The 25,103-nt window shown below is 36.4% G+C and overlaps 1 protein-coding gene across 1 annotated transcript in view; it reads right to left on the reverse strand.

The window, feature by feature from the left end:
- Window positions 1-1,036: 1,036 nt before the first annotated feature.
- Window positions 1,037-25,103, reverse strand: part of SMARCC1 (SWI/SNF related, matrix associated, actin dependent regulator of chromatin subfamily c member 1) — a 159,774-nt gene continuing 135,707 nt past the window's right edge. Inside the window, exons 26-28 of the mRNA XM_044682816.1 lie at window positions 20,298-20,559; window positions 6,141-6,317; window positions 1,037-3,508 (exon numbers count right to left, since the gene is read on the reverse strand). Of these exons, the coding sequence (XP_044538751.1) occupies window positions 3,414-3,508; window positions 6,141-6,317; window positions 20,298-20,559 (534 nt within the window). The 3' untranslated portion in view covers window positions 1,037-3,413. The remainder of the gene's footprint in view (window positions 3,509-6,140; window positions 6,318-20,297; window positions 20,560-25,103) is intronic.

The following is a 25,103-nucleotide window of genomic DNA, read 5'->3' on the forward strand; positions in this document are numbered from 1 at the left end:
TATCTGCAGTGTCAAAGTGGAAACAAGACTTGTTTGGCCTCAAAGGAGACCAATAGGGAGAATTTCCAATAGGAGAGCTTTTAGTTCAATATTGGGAATGGAACCCTAAGTCCTCCCTTCAGTCTATCATGAGTCTATACATGATTTCTCATTTTAAGTTATCTTGGCATTCCAGTGTACAAATTAAGTCTCAGATAAATTTGGTTACTATGATTTAATTCCTCAGGAATTTGTCATTTCTTTATGAATTTATATAACTAAGTTATTGAACCTATTAAGATAAAAGATGCTTCAAACCTTTGATTATGACGACCCCAGGATTGTACCATGTGAGTTTTCTCCTGACCTGATTGCTCATATAGTTAAATCTAGGTTTAATTGCATATATAGCTCAAGAGATTATAAAAAGACAAATTTCCAAGGTTTACCTTTTCTATGGGGTTAGAATGGTTCTGGTAATGGATAGTATCTCTATATCAATAGTATATTACTGGGGCAGTTAGATGGCTCAGTGGATAGAGAGCCATGCCTAGAGAGAGGTCATCTTAGGTTCCAATCTGGCTTCAGTTCCTAGGTATGTGTCCTTGAGCAAGTGACTTAACTTCAATTGTCTAGCCCTTACCATTCTTCTGCCCTGGTACTCACATTTAGTATCAATTCTAAGAGAAGGTAAGGGTTAAAAAAAAGTATATCATTCACACCTTTATCCATTAAATTGATCCCATATCATTTCCAAAGGAGGGCCATACATATAAACAGTGATAAGGTACCCTCTTCTCTGGGACCTCGACACTTACCTTCTTTCATTTTTACATGAAAATTTGGAGAATGGTTCATGGTGATAGGGAGGAAAGGGCTTCAGCTCACACCTTCTATTGGATTTTCCCAAACATCTTTTGTTTTCAAGAGAAAAGTCCCAGATACACATGAATTCACTGCATTTTTGCACACGATGGCAAAGTATCCTTGTATTCTATAGCATAAGTGGAAATACAGGGTCCTATTTTAACACAGAGATAGGAGCAAGAAGCTTTCCTTCATCCTGACCCAAGTCCCAGTCTTTATTTTTAGAAATAATCACACACAAAGACACAGGCTTGTACAAAAACCGTATTTTGTTTTTCTCACAAAATTGGGTGGCTGTATTGCAGGAATAAAACTGGATCATATACACAGGATCAGATGAAAAAAAGTCACCACATGGTTATTTATACAGAAACACAGCAGTGTTAAGAATTCAGGTACTTGGTAGGACCATCACCAGTACAGTAAAAAATAACTCTACCTGGATCTTTGAAATTTGAAAGTATTCACCTGAACAACCTGAGGTTTACATGGGACTATAATCTGAAACAAAATTCCATGTTCCTTTAAAAGTCCTAGATGAAAATGTATCATCTGGAATGAATTTTCCTTTAGTAGGGCAGGAGGGTGGATATATGAGAAAAAACCCTGGATGCTTTCACAAGGCACTGGGGGCTCTCTGTGGAGTTAACTGCATTAAAACTAAACTCCAGTAGAGGCAAGCTCAAATCCAGTGCTTTAAGAAATGGCCTTGAGATACTGAGAGCACATGTTTAGCTGAAGTCCACACCTGAAGCCTTAAGAAGGCAAATCTGGATGGTGTTTTTTTTTTTTTTTTTTTTTTTTTGTTGTTGTTTGTTTGTCTTCCAGAGAATAAGAAAAAAAGAAAGAAAATGTTCCATTATGTTCAGAATGTATGTCTTGTCCTTTATATGTAAAGCTTTATAAATGAGACAAGAAAACAAAAGCAAAAACTTCCAACCCTGTACTTGAACTTGATGGAAATGCAACATGGAAATTAAGGTAAGGAGGTCATAAGCTTTGGAAACAAAGCTTTATCAGAAAAAACAAAACAACAAAATCCTCTTTCCTAGGGAATTGGAAAAATGAATGCTGAATGGTCACTAAGACCTATCGAGTAACTAACCATTAGTACTAGAAAGAGTGTGGTGGTCCAAATTGGGCTCATATTAAGGCATTTTCTGTCTTCCTATAGAATGTACCCCTACCCCTGAAAAACAAAAAAACAAAAACCCCCCTAAATACCAACCCATTTTCAAAAATAAAGATTAAAACAGTAACCCATCTCCTAAAAAAAGAAGAGAGCTTATTGCTCTAGATGCTGAGCCCTTTCCCTGGCATCCCCTCAGAATTTTTTACCAGGTTATTTCCTATCAAAATCCTGATGAAGGATGGAATGTAAGAGATCAGAAAATAAAGTGGAAAGGTGTAAGAGTGGGTATAGCACTACTTCACCTCTCTAATAATCCTGTTTTAAATTCAAAGTACCGTTTCCACTGAATTCTGCTCACTCTGGCTGTCTGCAAGAGGTAGTTTGGGGCCTCACACCCCTAGCCATCCCAACCAAGTTCCATTAATTAGAACTTCAGAACTATTCTCCTCCCCTCTTTTTTTCTTTTTCCTTTTTTTTTTTTAAGCTTTTTATAAAACGGGAGGGCAAAAAGAAGAAAAATGCATCCAACAGTGACTATTAGGCTTGATTCCTCAGCTGGCTAGTGCCTTGGACTCCTGAAACTTTTCTGGGTGTCCTGGGGACCTGAAAATGTTTCCCAGTTCCAAACCCATCCCTTATTCCCACCCCCAACCCCAAAGTTTCCCTATATCTCAAACCATCCCGACAATAACTATCTGCATAGAAAGCCAGAACCAGTGAACTGGGGGAAGAGAGCAATTTTATTCTAATTATTGCACTCTCAGCCACCATGGATCAATGAAAAGAGTATGTTTTGTCAACAAGGCATGAGAGATGGGTCAGGTATTGAATATACCTTATAAAATACCTTGGATTAATAAAGAGGCACATGTATTCCTCACAGGGATGCTTCCCTTCACCACTGTTTTCCCTTATCTTCGAGCTTGTATGCATGTGCCAAGGCTTTGTGTTATCTTCTAAATATTTGCCCTCCACCCCATCATGAACCTAAAATGAATGCATCTGCTATGCCTCAAAGTTCAATCTCTTCTATACTGGTGGTCCATCTCTCCGCTTGCATCTTTTGGTTCCTATTAACTTAGGATTCTTTTCTTAAAAAATACTAACAATAAAAAATTACCCATGGAAGCACCAAGACAAAGAAAGATTGCAAGAGCAAAGCTTGAGATGGGCTTACTCATTATATTCCCTATTTGCCCCTTATTCAGCACAGGGAAGACCCAAGGTGTCCTGTCTAATGTACACTGTCACCACCAGCCCCCATGAGCCCTGGCAAAGGAGCACCACCAAAAGAAATACACCAGAGTAAAGAGGCACTCAGATGTAAAAGAGAAAAAATCCTGAAAGAAACAGAAGGAAACTGAGGAAAAGGAGTCTTGTCACCACTACTTGGGCTCATGGAATCAGATCTGGAAGTCCCTTGAATTGTTGCTTGTTAGGGAGCCGAGGAGGCTGGTGCTGCTGCAGGAGGAGGAGTGACGCCATCGGTGGGTGGAGGTGGTGGGGGCTGCTGCTGCGGAGGAGGGGGATCTGAAAATACATCCAAAAGCTAAACATCAATAATGGAAGCACAAGCAACTGGGAGAAAAAGAAGCTAGATTAGAGGAAAGGATGGAGTTTACTTCCTGAAAAGACTTTCCAACAGGTCACTTTGCAAATAATGGATTTCTACAGAATAACACAAACCCTCTGTGCTCACACATCACACTCATCTCTGTCTTATTGCTACAACTTCTGGTGCTATGACTTGTCTGGAATACTCTGATTCTCTACATCTATTTACATCTTACTCATTCATCAGAGTCCAATTTAACTTCTATCACGACCAGGCAAGCTTTTGATAAGCCCTATAATCTCACATCTTTGTATCCCAAAAGACCTTGAAGGAAGGGGGCAGCTGAGTAGCTCAGTGGATTGAGAGCCAGGCCTAGAGATGGGAGGTCCTAGGTTCAAATCTGGCCTCAGACCCTTCCAAGCTATGTGACCCTGGGCAAGTCACTTGACCCCCATTGCCTAACCCTTACCACTCTTCTGTCCTGGAACCAATACACAGTATTGACTCCAAGATGGAAGGGTAAGGGTTTTAATTTAAAAAAAAAAAAAAAAAAAAAAAAAAAAAAGACCTCGAAGGGAATCCTGGAATATAGTCAATGTTCAACAAATGCTTGTTGACTTACAGCAGAGAAAAGATGAGGAAAAAAAGATCGCTGACCATCTCCACCACCACCACCCTGCCCCCGCCTAAGGGTGCTCTCCTTCCGGGCTTTCATCATCATGTAACTTGTATATAATATTGAGGTACGTAGGTACATGAATCTTCTAGGAGACAATAAATTCCTTATGGGTAAGGATCATGAAATTTTTACTTTTTGTATCCCCGGTGCCTTACAAAATTATCCTTTAAATAGTTCATGCTTAATGTTTATTAGAATGTATTCGGTGAATGTGATAATTATTTAAGAGAAGAATAAGTATTTTGAAAGTTGAAACGGGTGAGATCAGTTGTGGTTGGATAGTTCATGAAAAGGTTTCGTGAAAGATGTAAAGGAGGGTTGGGGGTATTCTAGGAATTGAAAAGGCATTGAAGTCCTTGGTAGGCCTGATCCAATTTTAATGCGAACCTCTAAGACTAGATTTACAGTCTCCAATTCTGCAAAATAATTTTTCCTCAAGCATTTGCATTTGTCCAGGGTGAGCTAGAGTCAAAATAGTATTAAAAACTGATGATTTTATTTCTGATCAGAGAGAAAGGAGCTTAGTTGTAGGAGAGACTAGTATGCTTTTTTATGCTTGTCTGGAGGGTAAATAGCAAACTGGCTCTCAAGAAATGGACAAGGTAATCAAGGGGCCTTTTCTCTATTGTGATTTTACCCATTCAGCTGTAGCTCTATTAGTGTTCTCCTTGGAACTCAATGCACCAATAATTGTCTTATATGTCATACTTGGTAGTGAGGAGTCATTCAGCAAATGATATGTGAATCCATGGATGTATACACCACATACATACACGTCCCCATGTATTATCCATATATATGCACACATTATACACATTTGGCATCTTAGGAAAGGATTCAGCCATTTGGGAGTTAGTTTTCTAAACTAATTATTTCATTTTACAGATAAGAACACACAAGTCCAAAGAAATGAAATAATTTATATGAGACTATAAATTGTTAATGTTGGAGCTGAAACTAGAACTTGGTGTCATGATTCATAAGTCAAGGGTCTTTTCCAATATAATACAATTATATGCCTTCTTGAGTTTTTTCCCCCACTCTTTTCAATTTTTCTTATATGTATATATGTATTTAATCACCTTAATTAGATAAAATGCATAAAGGCAGAGATTGTGCTTCATATTTCTTTGTATACTCCACAGTGTTGTCTGTAGTGCTTGGCACACCAAAGATGCTCAGTAGAAGATGCTAGTAAAAACTTACATGTTAGGAAAAACTTCCAAAAAGTTTTCTAGAAATCTGCCCCAAAGCAAGTTAATAGACACACCAATGATTCCCTAACAATGACATAGTCCTGATTTTGAAGTAAAAAAGGCAGGGTCACAGCTCTTCTAGTCTAAGTTCCTACAGGAAGCTGGTCCATATTTCCTAATATGGTAAGTGACATAAGGGAGAAATATTCTTTCTTCTTTCATAGGACACTAAAAACTCAAAGAACAGATTGCTTACAAGGCCTGTTATTCGGTCCTTTAATCATCTGATTGCGCTACAGTCTAAAACCTCCTAGATTTAAAAGCCTTACATTCATACCCATTAAGGACTACTGTACAAATAAGATATTCTACAGCCCCATCAAGGACTTAACTGGAAGACGGTAAAGAGGAAGAAGTTAGGTGAACAGCATCCTCTGTTTCCTAAGCTCTCAACTCATCAGAAGTGCAAATTTATTGAAGTCATGCTGGTTAATGAGTTTGAACAGAGAGAATTTCTGTGTCAAATATTGGGATGAATCACTATGCTACCATAAATAAAAGGTTCATCCAAAGCTGAATTTTTGATATATGCTTACCTTCTCTCCAGTTCTGGGTAACTCAAATGTGTCTGGTCTTAGACCTCGGAAAAACTAAAGTACTTAACATTTATTCTCCCCTTTCGTAGACCCAGGAGTCAGGAGGGTAGTGGGCCATCCCCAGAATTCTACTTACACATGCCATTAGGTGCTGCAAGGGGTACTCGTGGTCCAATGATGTTCCCAGGCATTGGTGGCATGACAGGTTGGGGAGGACCACCCCCAGAAGGATGGATATTGGCTGCAACAGCTGGAATCATACGGCCTGGCATGGGCTGCCCAGGCATCATGGAACCAGGACCTGGCATCTGACCTGCAGAAGGGTATTTAAGGGAACTGTCATAAGTGTACTATGAATAATAGGTTGGCTAGGAAGACTATAATGGAATCCCAAGAATCCCATTAAATTTAAAGCAACATATTCCCTGGAGAATAACTTTAGATACTTGCAACGGACTCAGATGAAAGATGTCTCCAGTAGCAACTAATACACTGGGATTATTTCAGGAGGGGTTTGGGAACTAATGATTGCTCCAAAACTTCTACAGAGACAGGCAACAGTGAGAAGTTATTAAAAAGAAACCTTTTCAGAATTTTTTAAAAAGCTCACTTTGTTGAGAGGAGTTAGGGTAAAAAGAGGGATTGTTAGCTATCTTCCTGAGGATAAATGATACCAAGTATACAGGCTAATAAGGGAAGAAAGAAGAGTTTTAACACCAAGTGTGGACTCAGTCTGTGCTAATAGTTTAACTGGGACAAGACCAGAGCTGCACTCATGAAATGGGGGATGGAGGGGAAGGGAGAGTTTCCAGATATACAGGTAGCATCATTCTTCATTCATCTTTAAAGAGTGAACCCTGGCCTAAATCTCCAAATTCTGTTGAAATAGTGCAAAGGGATGATCTAATCCAAATAGGACTGTGTGCTTAAGTGTTTGAAATTATAGAAAACTCTATAAAAGGAAGAATTACCAGAGGTTTTCTGTACTGTTTTACAACAGCTTTAGTATATGATGGCTGACCACTGATTAGCTTTTAACTCCAAGATTTTTGTTTTGGGAGCTGTTGTTTCTTTTAAGTGGCTACACCATGAAATGTATACATTTCATAAGTGATAAGCTTTTTCTCCCTCAGTTTGAGAGAAAATACATTATCCTGGTCTTCTCCCAGTGTTAACTCCTTAGGCCAAACATAGTGCTTTACACACAGGCTTTTCTTATAAAAACCAGAAGAACTTTTATCCAAATGGATGCAAGAGAATAAGAATAAAGTATGCTTCAAAATAATTACTGACTCACAATTAAGACCCTTTAGAGTAAAATTTAAGAAAATTCAGGCCAAGTAATCTGCTAATGAAATTACTTGAAGGTTAACTGATGATGGGAATATATTTGAAATGCAATTTTTGACTAATAAAGAAAAATAGGGGAAAATGCTATCTGGCAATTCTATTATACCTCCTGTATCAATTCATTAGCCCACTCCCAAATAGCAGTACTTTCAAACTTTTTCATGTTTCATCAAAGCTTTCAGAGCTTTTCCTCTCCCCACTCTCTCAACTGAGAACTTTGCCTCACATTTTACAAAAAAAATTGAGATCATTCACCAGAAACTTCCTTTTTTCTTCTCTTCCTCATCTCCTATCACTCTAGTGCTTTTTGCCACTATTTCCTTCTTCACTGAGTCTTATACGACGATATGGCCTTACTTCTTATTTATCTCTTTACCTGTTCAAGTGTTCTCATTCCATCCAACTTCCTCCAACAAAACTGTCTCCTCTGTCATACTAACTCTTTCACTTATTTTCAATCTCTCCTCTACCAGCTCATTTCCTACTGACTACCCATGTCCCTCTTAATTCTAGTGCCTTCCTTCTGTTAATTACCTCCTATTTATCCCTTATGTAATTCTCTATATATTTGTTTGAATATAATCTCCCTCATTGAACTGTACAGTGCCTGGCACATACCAGATGCTTAAAAATGCTTTATTAACATATTCCTCATCACCACTTAGAGGGAGAGCAAAAGGATGGAAAAATACAAATTTGGAATATACTTAAAACAACTGGTGAAGGAGGCAGCATTGGTTAGAAGGTAGTCAAAGATAAAGGTAAGGATGACATAAGAATGACTTGTAAGTTTTTCTATTTGGGAAACTGTAGATAAGGTGATGTTATTCACTGTGGTATTTAGATGTGAGAAATAAAAACAAGAATTATTGACATTTACAGAGAAAAAAGGAGATAGATATATAATCTCATTTAAATTTCATAATAATATGAGGTAGTTATTAAAGTTGTTATCCACACTTAAAAGATGGAGAAACAAAGGCTTTTAGAAATGAAGTGATTTGTCCATGGCTAGTCAGCATACGTGGTAGGATTTGAACTCAAGTCTTCCTGATTCCAAGTTCAGCACTCTGTCATGTAAGCATAGGAATAAAAAGCCCTGAAATGTTTGAGACCAATGTTGTTACTGATCAAATGAAACAGAGAATACAATATCTCCAGGAACATGATAAATGCCAGGAAACAGTGGTATGAACAAGACTGGTTTCTTAAAAAAACCTGACTTAAGTCATTAACAAGCAATTCCATTAAATTAAATTCCTCAATCATCTGTTAAGTCTCCTCTCTTGTCCTCATAGTGGAGTTGGAGAATAACAGACAGAGAAAAGTAATCACAAAGTAATTCTGAGAGGGAACAGTAAGAGCTGGGGTGATTAGGAAAGGCTTCCTGAGCTGAACCATAAAGGGAAATGAGAGAGCTGAGAAAGGCATGCATCTGAATTGCATGATAATCACATGAACCTGTGTGACATGACTTTAGAATCATGGAATTAGAAGGGTTGCACAGGCCAACCTTATGATAACGAATGGCATTTCTGTATCAAATCATACCAGTTTGCTCTTCCTGTCCCCCAAGAATTTAGAAGATACAGAAATAAGCTAATTCAGGAAGGAATCTGAAAAGTAATTATCAAGTAATACAAGAGTAATTTCACAATTATTTACAATCTCAGCAGGAACATTTTCAGGTCACTGAGTCAAGAATTCAAGTGTCTTTGGCTGGCTACATAATCCCCTACATTGATGGCAGCAAGCCTTGCTGCTAGAAGTCTGCTCGCCTTGGCCAATCTGGCTTGTTCTCACAAAGTCAGCATAGAAACGTCAGTTGGCCAAGGTCAGACTTGCTCTTCACACCCTTAAGCTAAGGAAATATTTCCTATCCTGTTACCAAAATCAGTCAGTCAACAAGCCATTTATTAAGCTCCTACTATGTTACGTACTGTGCATAAGTGCTCAATATGTAATGAAAGGCAAGAGTCCAATTAAGAACTGAAGTTCCTTTATCCTGTTGCTGTAAAAAGAACCATGAATCTTGTTAAGAATTAAAAATTTTTAAAAATACATGAAAGGGTTCCTTGGGTATTAGAAGAAGAGCCAAAGATAGGAAAAAAAGTAGAGGGAGAAGTTTTTCACATTAGTGTTCTAGTTTGCTTCTCTTTTCAAAGGAAAAAGACAATGTTGACACTCAAGGAACTTGCCTATCTACAATTTATTGATCTTAAAATAAGGGCTACATTTAGGACATGTATGCACAACCCCAAATATCATTATTCATGAGTCTCAGCTTGTCCTGATCCTGGGATATAACCAATCAGTAAATCAAACCAGTAACTAGCCAGATCTATTCTAGAGTAAAGATTAGCCATAAATGGCTTGTTCCCTGCCTCTTGTCCCACACCTCATTTCATTCCCTTACTTTATTTCTGAAATGGAGCTATGATTTCATTGGAAGAAGGAACTACCAGTGAGGAAACTCTCTTTACCAATGAACATCAGCATCTACTCTGCAACTTAATGTTAAAGAGTTGCCCCAGAGCACAAAGAATTAATCTACCTGCCCAAGATCACAAAGTCAATGTGGGTCAGAGCCAGTTCTCTATCTGCTATATTATGCAATAACTCTTGTTCCTTTTTAACTTGAGAGTAAATGAGCTATAAGTATGCTTTACAAACACACTAATCTAAGAAAATCTCAATTACCTATTAATTCATCTATCAGAAGTAAATCAGATATGAATGCACACAGCTGGATTAATATTATTTTCTTTTATTATGTTTTGCTTATACTAGTAATTTTAGTTGTTTCTAACAATATTCTTGTTTCAACCAATCAATCAAACCACTCCCTAAAGCATGGACAGGACAAGGATGACGAAAACCACATCACTCTGCTTGTAGGATGTTGCCATCTATAAATACTTCTCAGGAAAACTGCAGACTTCCATGAAAAGAAATTGCATTGCCCTCTAGAGGCTAGAGCTGTCAGGTTATAGATGGATATGATAGCTTTTAAATGCTCAGGAAATTGATAGTATACCCAAACATTTTAATAGTAGAACCTTACCTAGGAAAGGATAAGGACTTAAAGTCCTTAATGAAGATATTATTTTTATAATACTAAGAGAGAAAACTGGTTCTATATTATGTAAGGGAAAAGTCTTTAATCTTACAAATTTTGAAGTCACCTTGATGTCTGTCAATGCTTGTGGGCTTAACCATTAAAAAACAAAAAACAAAAAACCTTACCTTCTGAATTAGAATTGATACCAAGTACCGGTTCCAAGGTAAGGGGTAAGTAATTAAGAGTTAAATGAGTTGCCCAGAGCCACACAGCTATGAAGTATCTGAGGCCATGTGTGAACCTAGGCCCTCCTGCCTCCAGGCCTGGTGCTCTATCCACTAAGCCATATAGAAGTCCCGTTTGATCATCTTTGAAATGGAAGAGTAAAGGTATCTTCACAAATTGTTACTCAGTCTGCCTGCCTGGCATATAACTAATGGGATAAAGCACACAAATATTACACGATGATGAATAACCCATATCAATCAAAATGAAATTGTTCTCCCATCTTCTTCTATCTTCAGGGGGAAAAAAATCAGATATCTCTTTTAAGATGGGGGGGGAGGAGGGGGAGAAACAAGACCTGAGAATAGCAACATGAAGGCACAAAATATTGGCAATAATAGTTAACAGTAGACATGTATTAAAAGAGAAAGTTATGCTTAAAATTAGATTCAGACTACTGAAAGACTGCTAATATACTCTCAGGTTTATTACTTCTTTTATTAAAGTGTTACTCTCATCACACCATGGAAACAGAGATGAATGCCAACCAAGGATTCTTTCTTTGCTTTGTGAGAGTAGAAAGAGCAAGAATGTAGCTGAAAAGGACTTTCAGAATCTCAAATGCTTGGTGCAATTCATTATTTCATTTCTAAATCATTCACATGTACAGTTCTTGGCTAAGGCCCCAGTAGAACAAAAATAATGGAATCCATCCTAAGTAAGAAGTCTAGACTCCTGAGTGACCTGCTTTTTCCAGAGTACTTTCCTGAGGATAACCACAACTTGTTGCTCCCCCCACCCCCCTTTAGGACAGAACTCTTATTGTTCTCTCTTTAAAGGTAACACTGGAAAATGATGTGAAAGTTTTGGTTACATATTATAAAAAAAAGACAAAGGTAATAGATAAAAACTTGGTTGACACGGAAGGCAAATCCTTATTTGATAATTACGACAAAAATTTTGAACTAATGTATCAAAACAGTTGCCCAATGCCATATGCAGTTAATAGTGGTTTGATTTTTGGCTTTTTACATTTTTAAAATTTTATGTAATGTATTTAAATAAGGTTAATTGACTTGCTCAGTCACTTATTAGTATAATTCCTATTAAGTGTCTGAGGCAGCATTTGAACTCGTCTTCCTGTCTCCAGGCCCAGTACTCCATCCACTGTACCACATAATTTACATTCTTCCAGGCCTAGGAGTTATTAAATTCATAAATTAGAGTTACTTTAATCCTAGTGAGATCCTAGTTTCCAGAAAACAAAAACAGCTTTCCCATACTACCCATACCCAGGAAAAATCGCATCATTCCCCAGTCCTATCCCTCATAGGAAGAGACACAAATACTCAACTTTCCATCCTGTTTCTTCCCTTTACAAACTTTCTATCTGACAACATGCCTCTGGTTATACACTCCAATGTTGTTTGAACCGTCTCTCATGTTTCCTCATTTAGTTAGCATACTCCTTTCATTATCACTCAGAAAATTAACTTTCTCTAAAATTTCTCTATTTATTCTTCTTACTCAGGAGTTTACTACCTAGTTCATGATCTGTCTTCGTCTTTCTCTTCAACATCCTGGTCTCCAAGTATAGCAATATCAACCTAATAACCCTCAGGGAATGCTCATACCTTTGTAACCAATTGATTCTGTTACAAACTCACCTCAACTAGATCCTTACTATACTATTACAAAACTTTTATTCTTTATATGCTGATTATCTCATTCCTTCCAGAAGGAATGTTCTAAAATTTCTTCTATCTTCCAATATCCAATGCTGACTCTTACCACCTGGCATCTAAAAGAAATCCTTATCTCCTACTTTACTAAGGAAATTAAGGCCACCAATCATGATGAGGAGTAGCCCTTTACTTTTTAAATCCATACCTTGGGTGGGGGCATCTGGGTAGCTCAGTGGATTGAGAGCCAGGCCTAGAGACAGGAGGTCCTAGGTTCAAATCTGGCCTCAGACACTTCCCAGCTGTGTGACCCTGTGCAGGTCACTGAACCCCCATTGCCTAGCCCTTACCACTCTTCTGCCTTGGGACCAAAACACAGCATTGATTCCAAGATGGAAGGTAAGGGTTTAAAAAAAAAAATCCTTACCTTGTGGCTTAGAATTAATATTAAACATCGGTTCCAAGGCAGAAGAGCAATAAAGACTAGGAATTGGGATCAAGTGATTTGCCCAGGGTCACAGCTAGGAAATACCTGAGGGTCAAAGTCAAACCCAGGAACTGGGATCTCCAGGCCTAGATCTTTATCCACTGAACCTCCTTAAGTTCCTCTCCTTATGGCCTTGATCTTACTCCATGCCTTTCTACCTCCTTTATGAGATTTTTTCACCAATAATTTTCTTTCACCTGATATTTCCCTATTACCTGAAAAGATGATTAAGGTTACCCAACTTCTTTAAAACAAACAAACAACAATAACTTATCTCATGAGAACCAAATTATGATCTTTTATGACCCTTCCTTTTCACTACAAATTTCAAGAAATCACCCATCTTTGTTGCCACCACTTCTTCAATGATCATTCTTTTCCTCTACCCTCTGTGTTCTGGCTTCCAATCCTACCACTCTATTAAACTGCTCTCAAGTTTTAGCAAAATTTACAGATAATAAACTTGATGCCTTTTTCAGTCTTCATTCTACTTAACTCCTCTGCAGTTTTTGATACTGTTGACTTTAACACTGATATATTAAGGAACGTTTTGAGTGTAATGCAAACTCCTATTTTGCGTCTGCTTTATTTCTTCCTCCAGAAACAACTTAAATATAGAAAACTGCAGCACTCCTGGATTCATTCATCTCTCTTTGCTTTCCTAGTTCTCCTACTGTTCAAATAACCTCTCTGTGTCTATCTCATTTGCTTGGTGATCATCATTCATTCCCTCCGTTACCATAGAGGATTCCTTAAAGATCTCTTTTGGGCCTTTTTACTTCTCCCTTTCTTTAATCTCATTAACTCCAAGGAGTTAAAGTGTCATTCCTTCTCAGGTGACTGTAAAATATTTTTCTATTACTATATCAGTAAACATATCTTTAATCTTATGCCTGAATTCCAGGCTCATATCAACTGTCTATTGTAGTTCTCCACTTGGATGTCCTATAGCCAACTCAGACTCAACATAGTAAAACAGCACATATTTGACCTTCCCTAAACTAAACTCTCTTCCAACTTCCATTTTCTATTCTTTGAGGCTTATAACCATGGAGTCATCTTTGGCTCTTTCCTAGTCCCTAGAAGAGAGAACAAGGAAAAGGGAATAGAAACTACAGACAAATTTAGACTAATCAGTTAATAAGCAGTTATTAAACGTCTACTGTATGCTAGGCACTGTACCAAAAAAACACCTTCCAATAATTAGAGCTATCTAAAAAAAGAATGGGAAGTCAGATAGCAAGTTGTTAGGTATACTTTCAATATGATTATGTGTTGGATAAGACAGCTACTGAGGTCTCTTGAAATTCTGTGATTACCTTACCTCTCCCCACCCATAGCCCATTAAGTTGCTAAGTCATATCCACACTAACTATAACAGTCAGTTCTGTAATAACACATTTCAATAACAGAAATTTGTCCCAAAACATGTATTAGGGAACATTTTGAGTATAATGTGTGTAATTAGAATCTGTTACCCTAAAAACTAAGATACCCAGCAAAACTACAATTCCCAGTACCCTACTCACTTCCTGGCATTATATGCTGATGTTGACAGGATATAAATTGGGTGTAGCCCCAACTCTCACTCTCTTTCTTTCCTGTCTCAGCTTTGGTGGAGGGGGAATTTTGAGCAGGTAGAAAAACTTAGTCACGTAGTTCTGTTTTGTCAGATAACAAACTTTAAAAAATAATACTTGAAATATTGGACATCAATTTTAAATCTTACATTATGGCAACTAGAAGTGGGGTTCAGAACACTTAATTCTCTCTGAGTAGATCAGTTTGAAAAGAAACCACCCCTCCCCCACTCTTTTTTCCCCCTCCAGTTGCTGACCCTGCCTCCTGCTGGTAACTCTTTATGTGGTCCCAGCTGCCTCCTCCTGCTCCTCTTGCTGTTGCTGCTACTGATTGCTGTGGAAAAGCTGGTAAAGTATAAATCCCTCTTTCCCTTACATTGCCAATACCTGCTTGCTGCTTGCCTTGGAAGACCAGGTGTTTCCTTTAGACAATAATTGGCCTCATAAAAGGCTTTTACCTGAGTAGAGTTTCTACCATCTTTACTCTCTGTTCACATGGCAGGGGAAGCAAGCTGCTCCCCAGCGATTTTTTTTATCCCTAGGGGGACAGGAAGGAAGGTTACTCTTCCAAACAGGAAGTAGAATTGCAAGCATGGCCCACTCTATTGAAAAGAGGTGCATTACCTATCTCAAACAGTTCTCAGTTTTAGGATGTCTTTTCTTCCTACCATTCCTGGGTGCACTGATCCTTGTGATTAGCTTGGTAATCCTGAGATTTAGGGGAGAAATTCATCTCCCTACACTCCCTTACCATTCTGGTCTGCCCAGTCTTCTAGAACACATCCAATATGGGATTCCTCCACACTTTATTCAGTGTGGAATTCTCCTTCACTATGGGAGATTCCAGAGGGGAAGGAAGTTTAAAGAATCTAGAGCTGGATTTTAAGTTTTTTTAGACTCCATTGTTTTATGAAAAATCCCTGTATCGGAATTGAAAGAAAAAAAGAACTCAAAATCAGTGCCTGTATCCTGTCATCTCTATTGTATTTGCTTATTGCTTATTTTAAGATTTTATTTTATTTGTTAAGTTCTGTTACACTGAATCATTTTAAGCTACTGTGTTTTGGCTATTAGGCATATGTGCTGTAACAACATTGTCTTTATTTGTACCTTTCCCCTATAACTGGAGAAGATACCATTATAAAAGCACCTTTGAGTTGTTTGTAACAAGAGATAAGGGTCCATTTAGTAGCTGAAGTGAACTGTTATAGCACTATTCCCCAGCTCTACATTTATAAAAATGTAATTGATGAGACATATAAAGACATGCCTTATATGGCTATTACAGTCTTACACCAGAGGAGCTGGGAAGGTTTTCCTAGGGGGCGTGGTACCCCTGGATGGTTCCAAAAGAGAGCACTTCCCATGAAGCCTAGTAGCTTCTGGATGGTTTTTAACTCTTCAGCATACTCTACCTCCACCAGAATGATCTAGATTCTTGGTGATGTTTTAGACTCAAAAGGTTTTCTTGAATTAGCTGCTATACTACTGTTTTTTATAAACCTGTTTTCTTAGTGAAAATTAATGTATCCCGAGTTGATCCTTGTGTTTGTCAACACACTGGGGGGGGGGGGGGGGAGAGAAGGAATTGTATAATTGTTATAAAATTCTAGTTTTATAAAAGTTAAGTAACTTGTTATCTCCCAGAATCCAGGAAGTGAATTGCTCAGAGAAGGTGCCATGGAGATGCCTGCAAAAACCTCACAATGCACCAAAAGATCTAGAACGAACTTTGAGATGTAGTGAAATTGAACTGTGGGGGTGGGAGGTGGTGGGGGATGGTGGAATGCCATTTATTTTGTATGCTTACTCTTATGCCAAAGGGAACTGCCCCCCAATTGACTTTTAAGTCAATACACCTAGCAAACATTGGTTTTGTTCTCTTTCCCTTTTATTCCCAAAATATTGTAATTTATAAGTAGGTTATATTTACATTATCCATTGGGGATACCAGTTTCCCAAAAGATGCCGGGGATGGGGGGGTGTTTGTAATTTGAATGTTACCCTAAAAACTACGATCTCCAGCAACCTACTCACTTCCTGTCATTACGTGCTGATGTAGACAGTATATAAATTGGGTGTAGCTCTTAGTCTCTTCCTTCCAGTTGCGGTAAAAAAACTTAATCCCTTGGTTCTATTTTGTCAGATAACAAACTTTAAAAAATAATACTTGAAATATTGGACATTAATTTAAATCTTACAAATGCAAATTGCAATTCTGTTTCTGCTTAATTTCTTCCTCCAGAAACAAATTGAGTATAGAAAACCACAGCACTTTGCAATAATTCATAAACTTCAGCCCTTCCAATGCCCACCTCCAGAAGCAAACTTTAGATCTTTGTTGAGATAATGTCATATTTATTGTATATCTTCTGGTATAGTAGGTGCTGGGAGCAGAGAAAGGCTTGCCTGAACCAATCCCATGGCCTCCATGGTTTCTAGCCTCAAAATGCAGCTTGCCCAATGTCTTGCCAACCTAGCCTCAGGGGAAACAGGGCCAAGGCTGACTGAGCAGCCATCCCAAGGTTACAGATAGTGCCAGTATTTACTATAATATTTATGTATTTCTTAACTATTTAACATGAATAAAACTGTACTATCATTTTTATTGGGTTCCTATCACTTTTTTGGGGGTAATGTGTCATTGATAAAGATTTTTATCTCTTAATTTTGCAAAGGATGGTGTTTTTGAGGAACACATATCTTTTTATAGCAGAATTGGCTGTACTCTTTTAATGACCCCCTTCTTCCCATCAATGCAATCATCACCTTAGTCCAAGCTCTCATTCACTTCTCACTTTGCTGAATTGCCTTCTAAATCATCTCCCTGAATAAAATATATATTCCCTTTTGAAATTTATCCACATAATTACTAAATTAATATTCCTAAAACACTGGTCTAATCCTAATTATGCCACTTCCCCAACCAAAAATATTTTGTGCTTCTTTACTATTTAATACAAACTCTTCAGCCTGGAATTTAAGATATCAAATTCAATTCTGCTGACTTTTCCAGGCTTTTTAATCTTCTTAATAAGCTTGAGGTTTTATTGCTCATCTCAACACGTTTGTATTGGCTGTCTTTCAGGCCTGGAAACTCCCTCACTATTCTTCTTTAAAACATAAACAACAACGAAAAACCCGTATCTTCTCTCAGTAACAATTTTAAGACAGAAAGGCATGAGCTAGGCAAATAGTTATGTGACTTGTCATGGGTCGCACAGATAATGAGGCTTCACTCTAATTTACCATTTTCTCTTTTGTACTGGTAGCCTCAACTCAATCCTAGGGGAGGATTTTATCCAATAGCACAAATGTAAGATTTTATTATTTCAAGTTTGAGAATAGAATTAAATGTGATATAATAATTCTTTCCAAAACAATAAATGATTATCTAAACAACCTTAATAATCAAAGAGCATTCTATAATGAAGCCTTCTCAGTAAAGTACCACTGCATATACCATTTTATCTAAATGCACTTTAGATCATAGATTTAGAACTGGCTGGGCTAACCAAGTCTGATGTCAAATTCCAACATAGGGGCAGCTAGGTGACTCAGTGGATAGAGTCAGGCGTAGAGACAGGAAGTCTCAGGTTCAAATCTGACCTCAGACACATCCTAGCTGTGTGAGCCCTGAGCAAGTCACTTAATCCCATACCAACTGGCCAGTCCTTAACACTCTTCTGGCTTGGAACTGATATATGTTATTGATTCTAAGACAGAAGGTGAGGGTTTAAAAAAAAAAAAAGAACCTGCAATAATAAATGGAGCCATAAGGATCTCTCTGGGTATAACATAATTTTAAAATGATATCATGACTGCCTCAGAGTACACAATGAGATATATTTTTTGGACACAGCTAATGTGAGAATTTGTTTTATTTGACTGGACAGGAGCCATAAGAATTTTTAATAGATTTTATTTTAAAAGAGGAAATTTAGAAACATTTTAAAATTTAATTAATTATAATATGCTTTAAAAAAGCAAACTAATTACTGCCATTCTCCATAAGAAACAGGAACTAGTAGAAAGCTAGTTCTGTTTGCTCAGCCAAGTCAGGAAGCAGCACTAGAAGAAGTCAGGGAACAGGGCTCTTTTCATACAAACTCAACTCTAAACATTCAGATGGGAGAAAGAGGAGAAAAAGAAAGGATCGAAGAGAAAGAGTTGAGATAAAGAGCCTCAGGTAGCAACTTTTCTCATCAGTTACTTTGCTAACCTACACACATCAACTTCATTACAAAATTATGCAGGTGAACAAGTAATGCTCTAATCTGGCATATTACAAAGGTAAAGAAACACTCTATTCAAGTGTTTAGTAGACCAACAGTTGATTTGAATAGATCACCTTAGCACTGATGTAAATATTCCTGTTAATTTCTAATGGATAGAGGGAACATCAGCTGTCAGACTCATGATAGTTCCTAAATAACAAATACAGGGAATTAAGGGGATACAGAACATTATTCATTGATGGACACTTAAAAAGGTGTCCTCCCCTGACCTGGTTTCTTAATTTCTACTTTGCTGACCTCCAAAGTATGAAAGTGTTTGTCTTTTAAATATTTTTCTTTTGTTCTGAGGATGGATTTTTTGATACAACTTTTACTAAATGCAGCTTAATTTGCTATTATGTTACTGTCACTTGCCTTCATTTTACACTTGAATCTTAAAGTAATTTCAATGGCAAAAAGCAATATGCCTCTTTTCAGAGTAAGTATTCATCAGCACTTTCTCCTAGCTTTAAATATTTACAAAACCCTATTCTGTTTCTGTGTGTGAAAAAGTTTGTTTTGTAAACATTTGATTATAGTTGCACCCACATCAAGGGAACAATTTTGTCTGTCCATTCTGAGGAAGGATGGCAAAATGGAGGACCACCTCTTTGTCCATCTTTTTATAGAAAATAAAGAAATGGCAACTACTTAGGAAATATCATGTCTTGTGTTACTGACAATTATTTTAGGCCTTGAATTTTAACAACCAACACCATTACCTAATACCACACTGACTAAAACTGAATGAAAGCATGAGTAATTTATTATAGAAATCATCTAAAATGACAGAACCATCTAAAAATTTTAATGAACTTCATATCAAACCCAAATTTAATACGAGAAGATGTATCAAGTAATAAATCTCAACAAACAACATAATCAATAGATGATGCTTTTCCACAAAATATTTGATACAAAAGATGTGAGATTTTGAACTTATTCAAATACTTTCCTCATAACTTCTTCCATGGAGCCTGTATCTTTTGAAGGCTTAATGTGTAATTTATGACAACAAGGAAAAAAATATATGCTTTCATCAAGACTGCAAAGTGGTATAGGGAAATCATTTTGCTTAGATCCAAGGATGCCAAACATTTCAGAGAATATAGCAAGTCAAATAGTTTGGAGGATGTTATGATGGCATATCATAATATATAATTTATAGGTCTATACATGAAAATAAGTGTTGACAATTGAGAAAGAAATGTTTTGAGTAAAAAATATTTATTTCAATTTTCTTTTAACGAATCCAATAATAAGCATCACCACTCTCTTTTTATAGACGAAGGTAAAGATTTAGTGAGGTTAAAATGATCTATCCAAGATCTTAAGTATAAAAGCAAGTTCTCAATATTCCTCAGCTTATTTTAGCTTTTCTCTTCATCCCAAAATCCAATATTCTTAACATTATCTGATGATACCTCTCATTTCTGCCTCTTAATTTTCTTTATAATAATAGCAAGTGTCATTTTAGTCTCTGGGTGACCAAAATCGATATTCTGAATGTCAACAAGTGCAAAAGCAGCCAATCCCAAAGTTTTAGCTATTTTACACTTGAGGATTATACAGATGGTTGTCTTGAGTATGCTTACTGCTAAGGTGATACTCAGTATACCCTATACCCATACCTGGTTGAGGCGGATGAGGAGGGGGCATCTGATGGTGCATCATGGGATAAGGAGGGGGTTGCTGATGAGGCAACATTCCTGGATGCCCTGGTGCTCCAATTGGGTTCATACCAGGCCCTCCAGAATGCTGGTGTGACTGCTGAGTGTTCTGCCCGTGTTGCTGTTGCTCCATTTGCTGGCGAGCCCTTAATTCAGCATATTTTAGCTGCTCCATGTGGAAGTTCTGGCGTTCAGTGAGTAACTGCTGTCTTTGCTGTTCTAACTACAATGAGAAAAGGACAGGGAAGAAAAATTACATTTTAAAAAGTAAAAAAGAAATGTTCTAATGTAAGTTTTTCTAACCACTTTATTGCTAATAAAATGTGTTAAATTTCCTCCAGGGTTCTAAACATCCTGTAAAAGGAGTCCAATGTTATACTAAATGGCTTGTGCCCCTGCTCCAATTCACTTTCCCTACATTCAAATCCTGCCTTCCTCTTCCAATTGTTTAGCTGTGTGTATACAGTTGCACTCAAGCGGAAACTGAATACAACAGACACTTTTCTATAGCAAGACCTCACTGAGACCTAACGCTGACACAGCTGCAAATGCAGCTGAAGTTCACACAAGGTTCCTCCCCAAATCGACATTTACAGAGAGTGGGAGGAGGGGTGGGAGAGAAAAAAGAGAGAAGCTGCCAAACTCTAAATGCACTGCCAAGATTTGAAAAATCCACTCAAACTGGTAGCCTTTAACCTCCTGTCCTCAAAATTTTCAACAAATGATTAGGTCCTCCTTGAAAATGTTTGATGTCTCAAAAAAGGAATCCTTAGATAAATATGAAGCAGAAATAAAATTTCTTGCAAATCTCTTACTACCTAAAACCTGTGATAAAAATGTGTTTTTTAAAAATATGTCTTTTGGGAGCAGTATTCTATATATGAAAACCAGGCATTGTTCTTGTTGTCACCTTTTTTTCTGCATTGTTTCACACGACTGTGTTTCTCTTGCCTTTGGCCAACTTCACCTTTTATCGTGTATGACCTATTTGCATCACAGAAAAAAACTGCAACTGGTATAAACGAGGCTTGTTTGAAAACAGATTTAATGAGTGGTTAAGGACTACTGATTCCGGTACGTACAGATTGTCTCATTTGACCCAGTAGGAAGGGAGGAAGGCATTATTACCTGCATAAGTACAGGATACACAAAAACCTATATGAAAAGTAGAGAATTCAATTGTTCTTTGAACAAGGTTTAAAACAATCTCCTGTGTCACAACATACCCTTCATCATTTCAATCTTTCCCCCTTATTAGTCTAAAATTCATTTTTCACATTTACATACAGGACATTCAAAGGGACCTATACTCTGCAGCCTCACTTGATACTTCCAACTATACTGCCTCCTAAGTACCACACAAAAGCACTGCTCCATTCACATCATCAGCATGCCATTTCCAATGGTGTCTTTATACTATCTCTCTTATAAATTTCTTTAATAGCATTTGCTTTTCATATCAACTATTTTAATTATATCACCTTATATTGTAAGGTTTAAAAAAATTGTCTATGGACCTCCAAATAAATTGGAAGCTCCATTTTTAGGGTATAAGAATGCTTTTGTAGTCTTCAATGAGTATTTTAAGGCCCTGTAATTTTACAGGTAGGATATTTTCCTTTGAACATTTTACCCCATTTACAACTTGATAAATGATTGATGCTGTAAAAAAAAAAAAAAAAAAAAAAAAAAAAAAAAAACAAGAAAAAAACAAGAAAAAGAGGCTTCACAGTTCTTTATCATAAAAATTGTTAGAAAACAGAATTATTGGTGAATAAACATGGTAAATACAATACAATACCATTAAAAAAAATCAAACACATATTTTAGCAAATGTGAAAGGATTTATGCTTGATATGGGAGTTCTCTCTGGGTCAGATGTCTGAAGATGTCTTCCCAGGTCTATATGAATTTTTTATATTTCTTGTTTCATATGGTGCAAAATGCCATTATATTCATGAATCAAAGTTTGTTTAACCATCCCAAAAGTTATGGGCATCTAGTTTGCTTCTAAGTCTCTGGTACCACAAAAAGTACTATTAAGAATGTTTTGGTATAAATAACCTTTTAAAAAAAGTTTGTTTTTTTTTTTAATTCTAAACTTAAATTTCTTAAAAACTCCAGTACACCCAAATATACAAAACATGAAGAGAGCTATATAAGGAACTATTTATTTAATATGATTTTCCTTTTTAGAAAAGTATAAAAAAATTTCCATGTTACAAATAAAACTGAGTGGCTGTTTCCTCCTTCTCTGCATTTAGAAAAGTGTTTCAACGCTCCTCACCTCCTTTAATATCACTACTGCTGGAAACACAGAAGAAAAACAACTGCTTAAACACAGGTTGATGCAGACACAATTTGGGATGTAGACTCTTAATGACCACCCTAGAACAATTATCAATAATATTGAAATATGTTTTGATCAATGACACATGAAGAAACCATTGCAAATGTGCGTCTGCTACTGGGGGGTGGGGAACAAGAAAATGAATCATGAACCATGGAAAAGCTTCCTCAAAAATAAATAAATAAGCAAACAAATAAATAAATGAAAATTTAAGAAAATATCACCACTGCTAAACTTCCATTTCCCTTCCAAAAAATCTTGCAATAAATATAGTCAAGTCAAATGAATCCATCCAAAGACTATGCACAAACCATGTATATCTCTTGTTCATGAGTCCATCATCTCTCTTATCATAAGGTGGGTAGCATGATTCATCACAAGTCCTCAGGAAACAGAGATGGTCACTGTACTAATCAGAGTTCTCAAAATTTTCATTTATTTTTCTTTACGGTGCTGTTGTCTTTCTGTAAACTATACCCTTGGACCTACTTTGTTCCTTCTGAACTTTATTTGTAATATATATAGAAATGATGATGATAGATATTGGTTTATTTTAGATATTGTGACTTTGTTGAAATTGTTAATTCAGCTAGTTTTTTAGTTAGTTCTTTAGAATTCTATATATCACATCATCTACTAAGAAGTAATAATTTTGTTTCCTCACTGCCTATTCCAATTCTTATTCTTCTCTTATTGCTATAGCTAGGATTTCTAATAATAGTGGTGATAAAGGAGATCTTTGCTTTAACCCTGAACTTACTGGAAAAGCATCAACGTTATCCTCATTAGATACTTACTGACAGTTTTAGAGATTTCTTTTTTTTTTTTTAATCATTTTAAGGAAAGCTCAATTTATCTTTATGTTTTCTACTATTTTTAAGAGAAACAATCTTTAAATTTTATCAAAAGCTTTTTCTACACCAATTGAGAAAATATTATTTTTGTTGATTTTCTTATTCATGTGAGCAATTATACTGATAATTTTCCTAATATTAAACAGCCCTACATTCTTGGTATAAATCTTACCTGGTCACAGTTTATGATCTTTGTGATATATTGCTGTCATCTCTTTGCTAGTATTTTATTTAAAATTTCTGCATCAGTATCAATAGGGTTTATAATTTTCTTTTTCTGTTTTTGCTCTTCCTGGTTTAGGTATAAGCACAGTATATGTGTTGTAAAAGGAATTTGGTAGGACTTCTTAACCAATTTTTCAAAACAATTTATATAATATTGGAATTAATTATATTTTAAATGTTTTTGAAGGTATGTGGGCTTGGGGATTTTTTTCTGAGGGAGTTCACTTGTTCAATTTCTTTTTGTAAGACAAAATTCTTTAAGTGTTCTCTTTCCTTGATTTAGGCAAATTATATTTTTTCTAAATATTCATCTATTTTGCTTAGATTGTCAGATTTACTGGCATATAATTAGGCAAAATAGCACCTAATAATTGCTTTAATTTCATCTTTATTGTCACTTTTGAGTTTTCATGTTGATAATTCAACTTTCTTCTTTATGGTCTTTCTATTTTATTGTTTGCTTTTATTAATCTCACCTTTGATTTAAACAATTTTTAATTTGGTATTTGAGAATTTTTAATTTGCTTTTTCTCCTAGTTTTTTTTTTAATTCTACATCCAATTCATTAATCGGTTCTTTCTCTATTTTATTGATGTATTTAGATATAAAATTTCCGCAAAGTACTGCTTTGGCCATGTCCCATAAATTTTGGTGTTTTGGTCCTTGTCATTCTCTTTAATGAAGTTAATGGTTGCTTCTATGAATACTTTGACCTACTCATTCTTTAGGATTAGATTATTACTTTCTAAATAAATTTCTTCCTATTTTTCCAGAGTACTTTGTTGAATAATTTTTATTGCATTATGGTCTGAAAATATTTAATAGCATTTAATATTAGTGCTGTTCTGCATTTGGTTGTGGTTTTGATGTCCTAATACAGTGTTGGCAAAGACATGGCACATGTGCAGAGCCGGGAGTTGGGGAGCTGCCCCCCAATTCCCACGGACATATTTTTGCATGCTCCTTTCCTTTGTCCAGCTGCCCAAAACACTTCCTCCCTCAGCTCTCTCTGGTAATGTGGGGGCTTACAGACAGCTTGAATTTTGCCTTCTGAACACTCAAACTCAGAAAAGATTTGTCAAAGCTGCCCTAATACATGGTCAATTTTTATGTAGGTGCCATGTACTGCGAAGAAAAAAAAGATATATTCCTTTTCTATTCTCTCAATTTCTCCAGAGGTCTATAATATATAACTTTTCTAAACTTCTATTCATCTCCTTAACTTCTTTCTTGGCTATTTTTAAATTTAAATTTATATAGCTCTGAGAGGAGAAAGTTGACATGCCTCATTAGTATAGTTTTTACTACCTATTTCTTCCTATAACTCACTTAACTTTT

This window comes from Gracilinanus agilis, chromosome 1, assembly GCF_016433145.1.
Source record: "Gracilinanus agilis isolate LMUSP501 chromosome 1, AgileGrace, whole genome shotgun sequence".
Lineage (NCBI taxonomy): Eukaryota > Metazoa > Chordata > Mammalia > Didelphimorphia > Didelphidae > Gracilinanus > Gracilinanus agilis.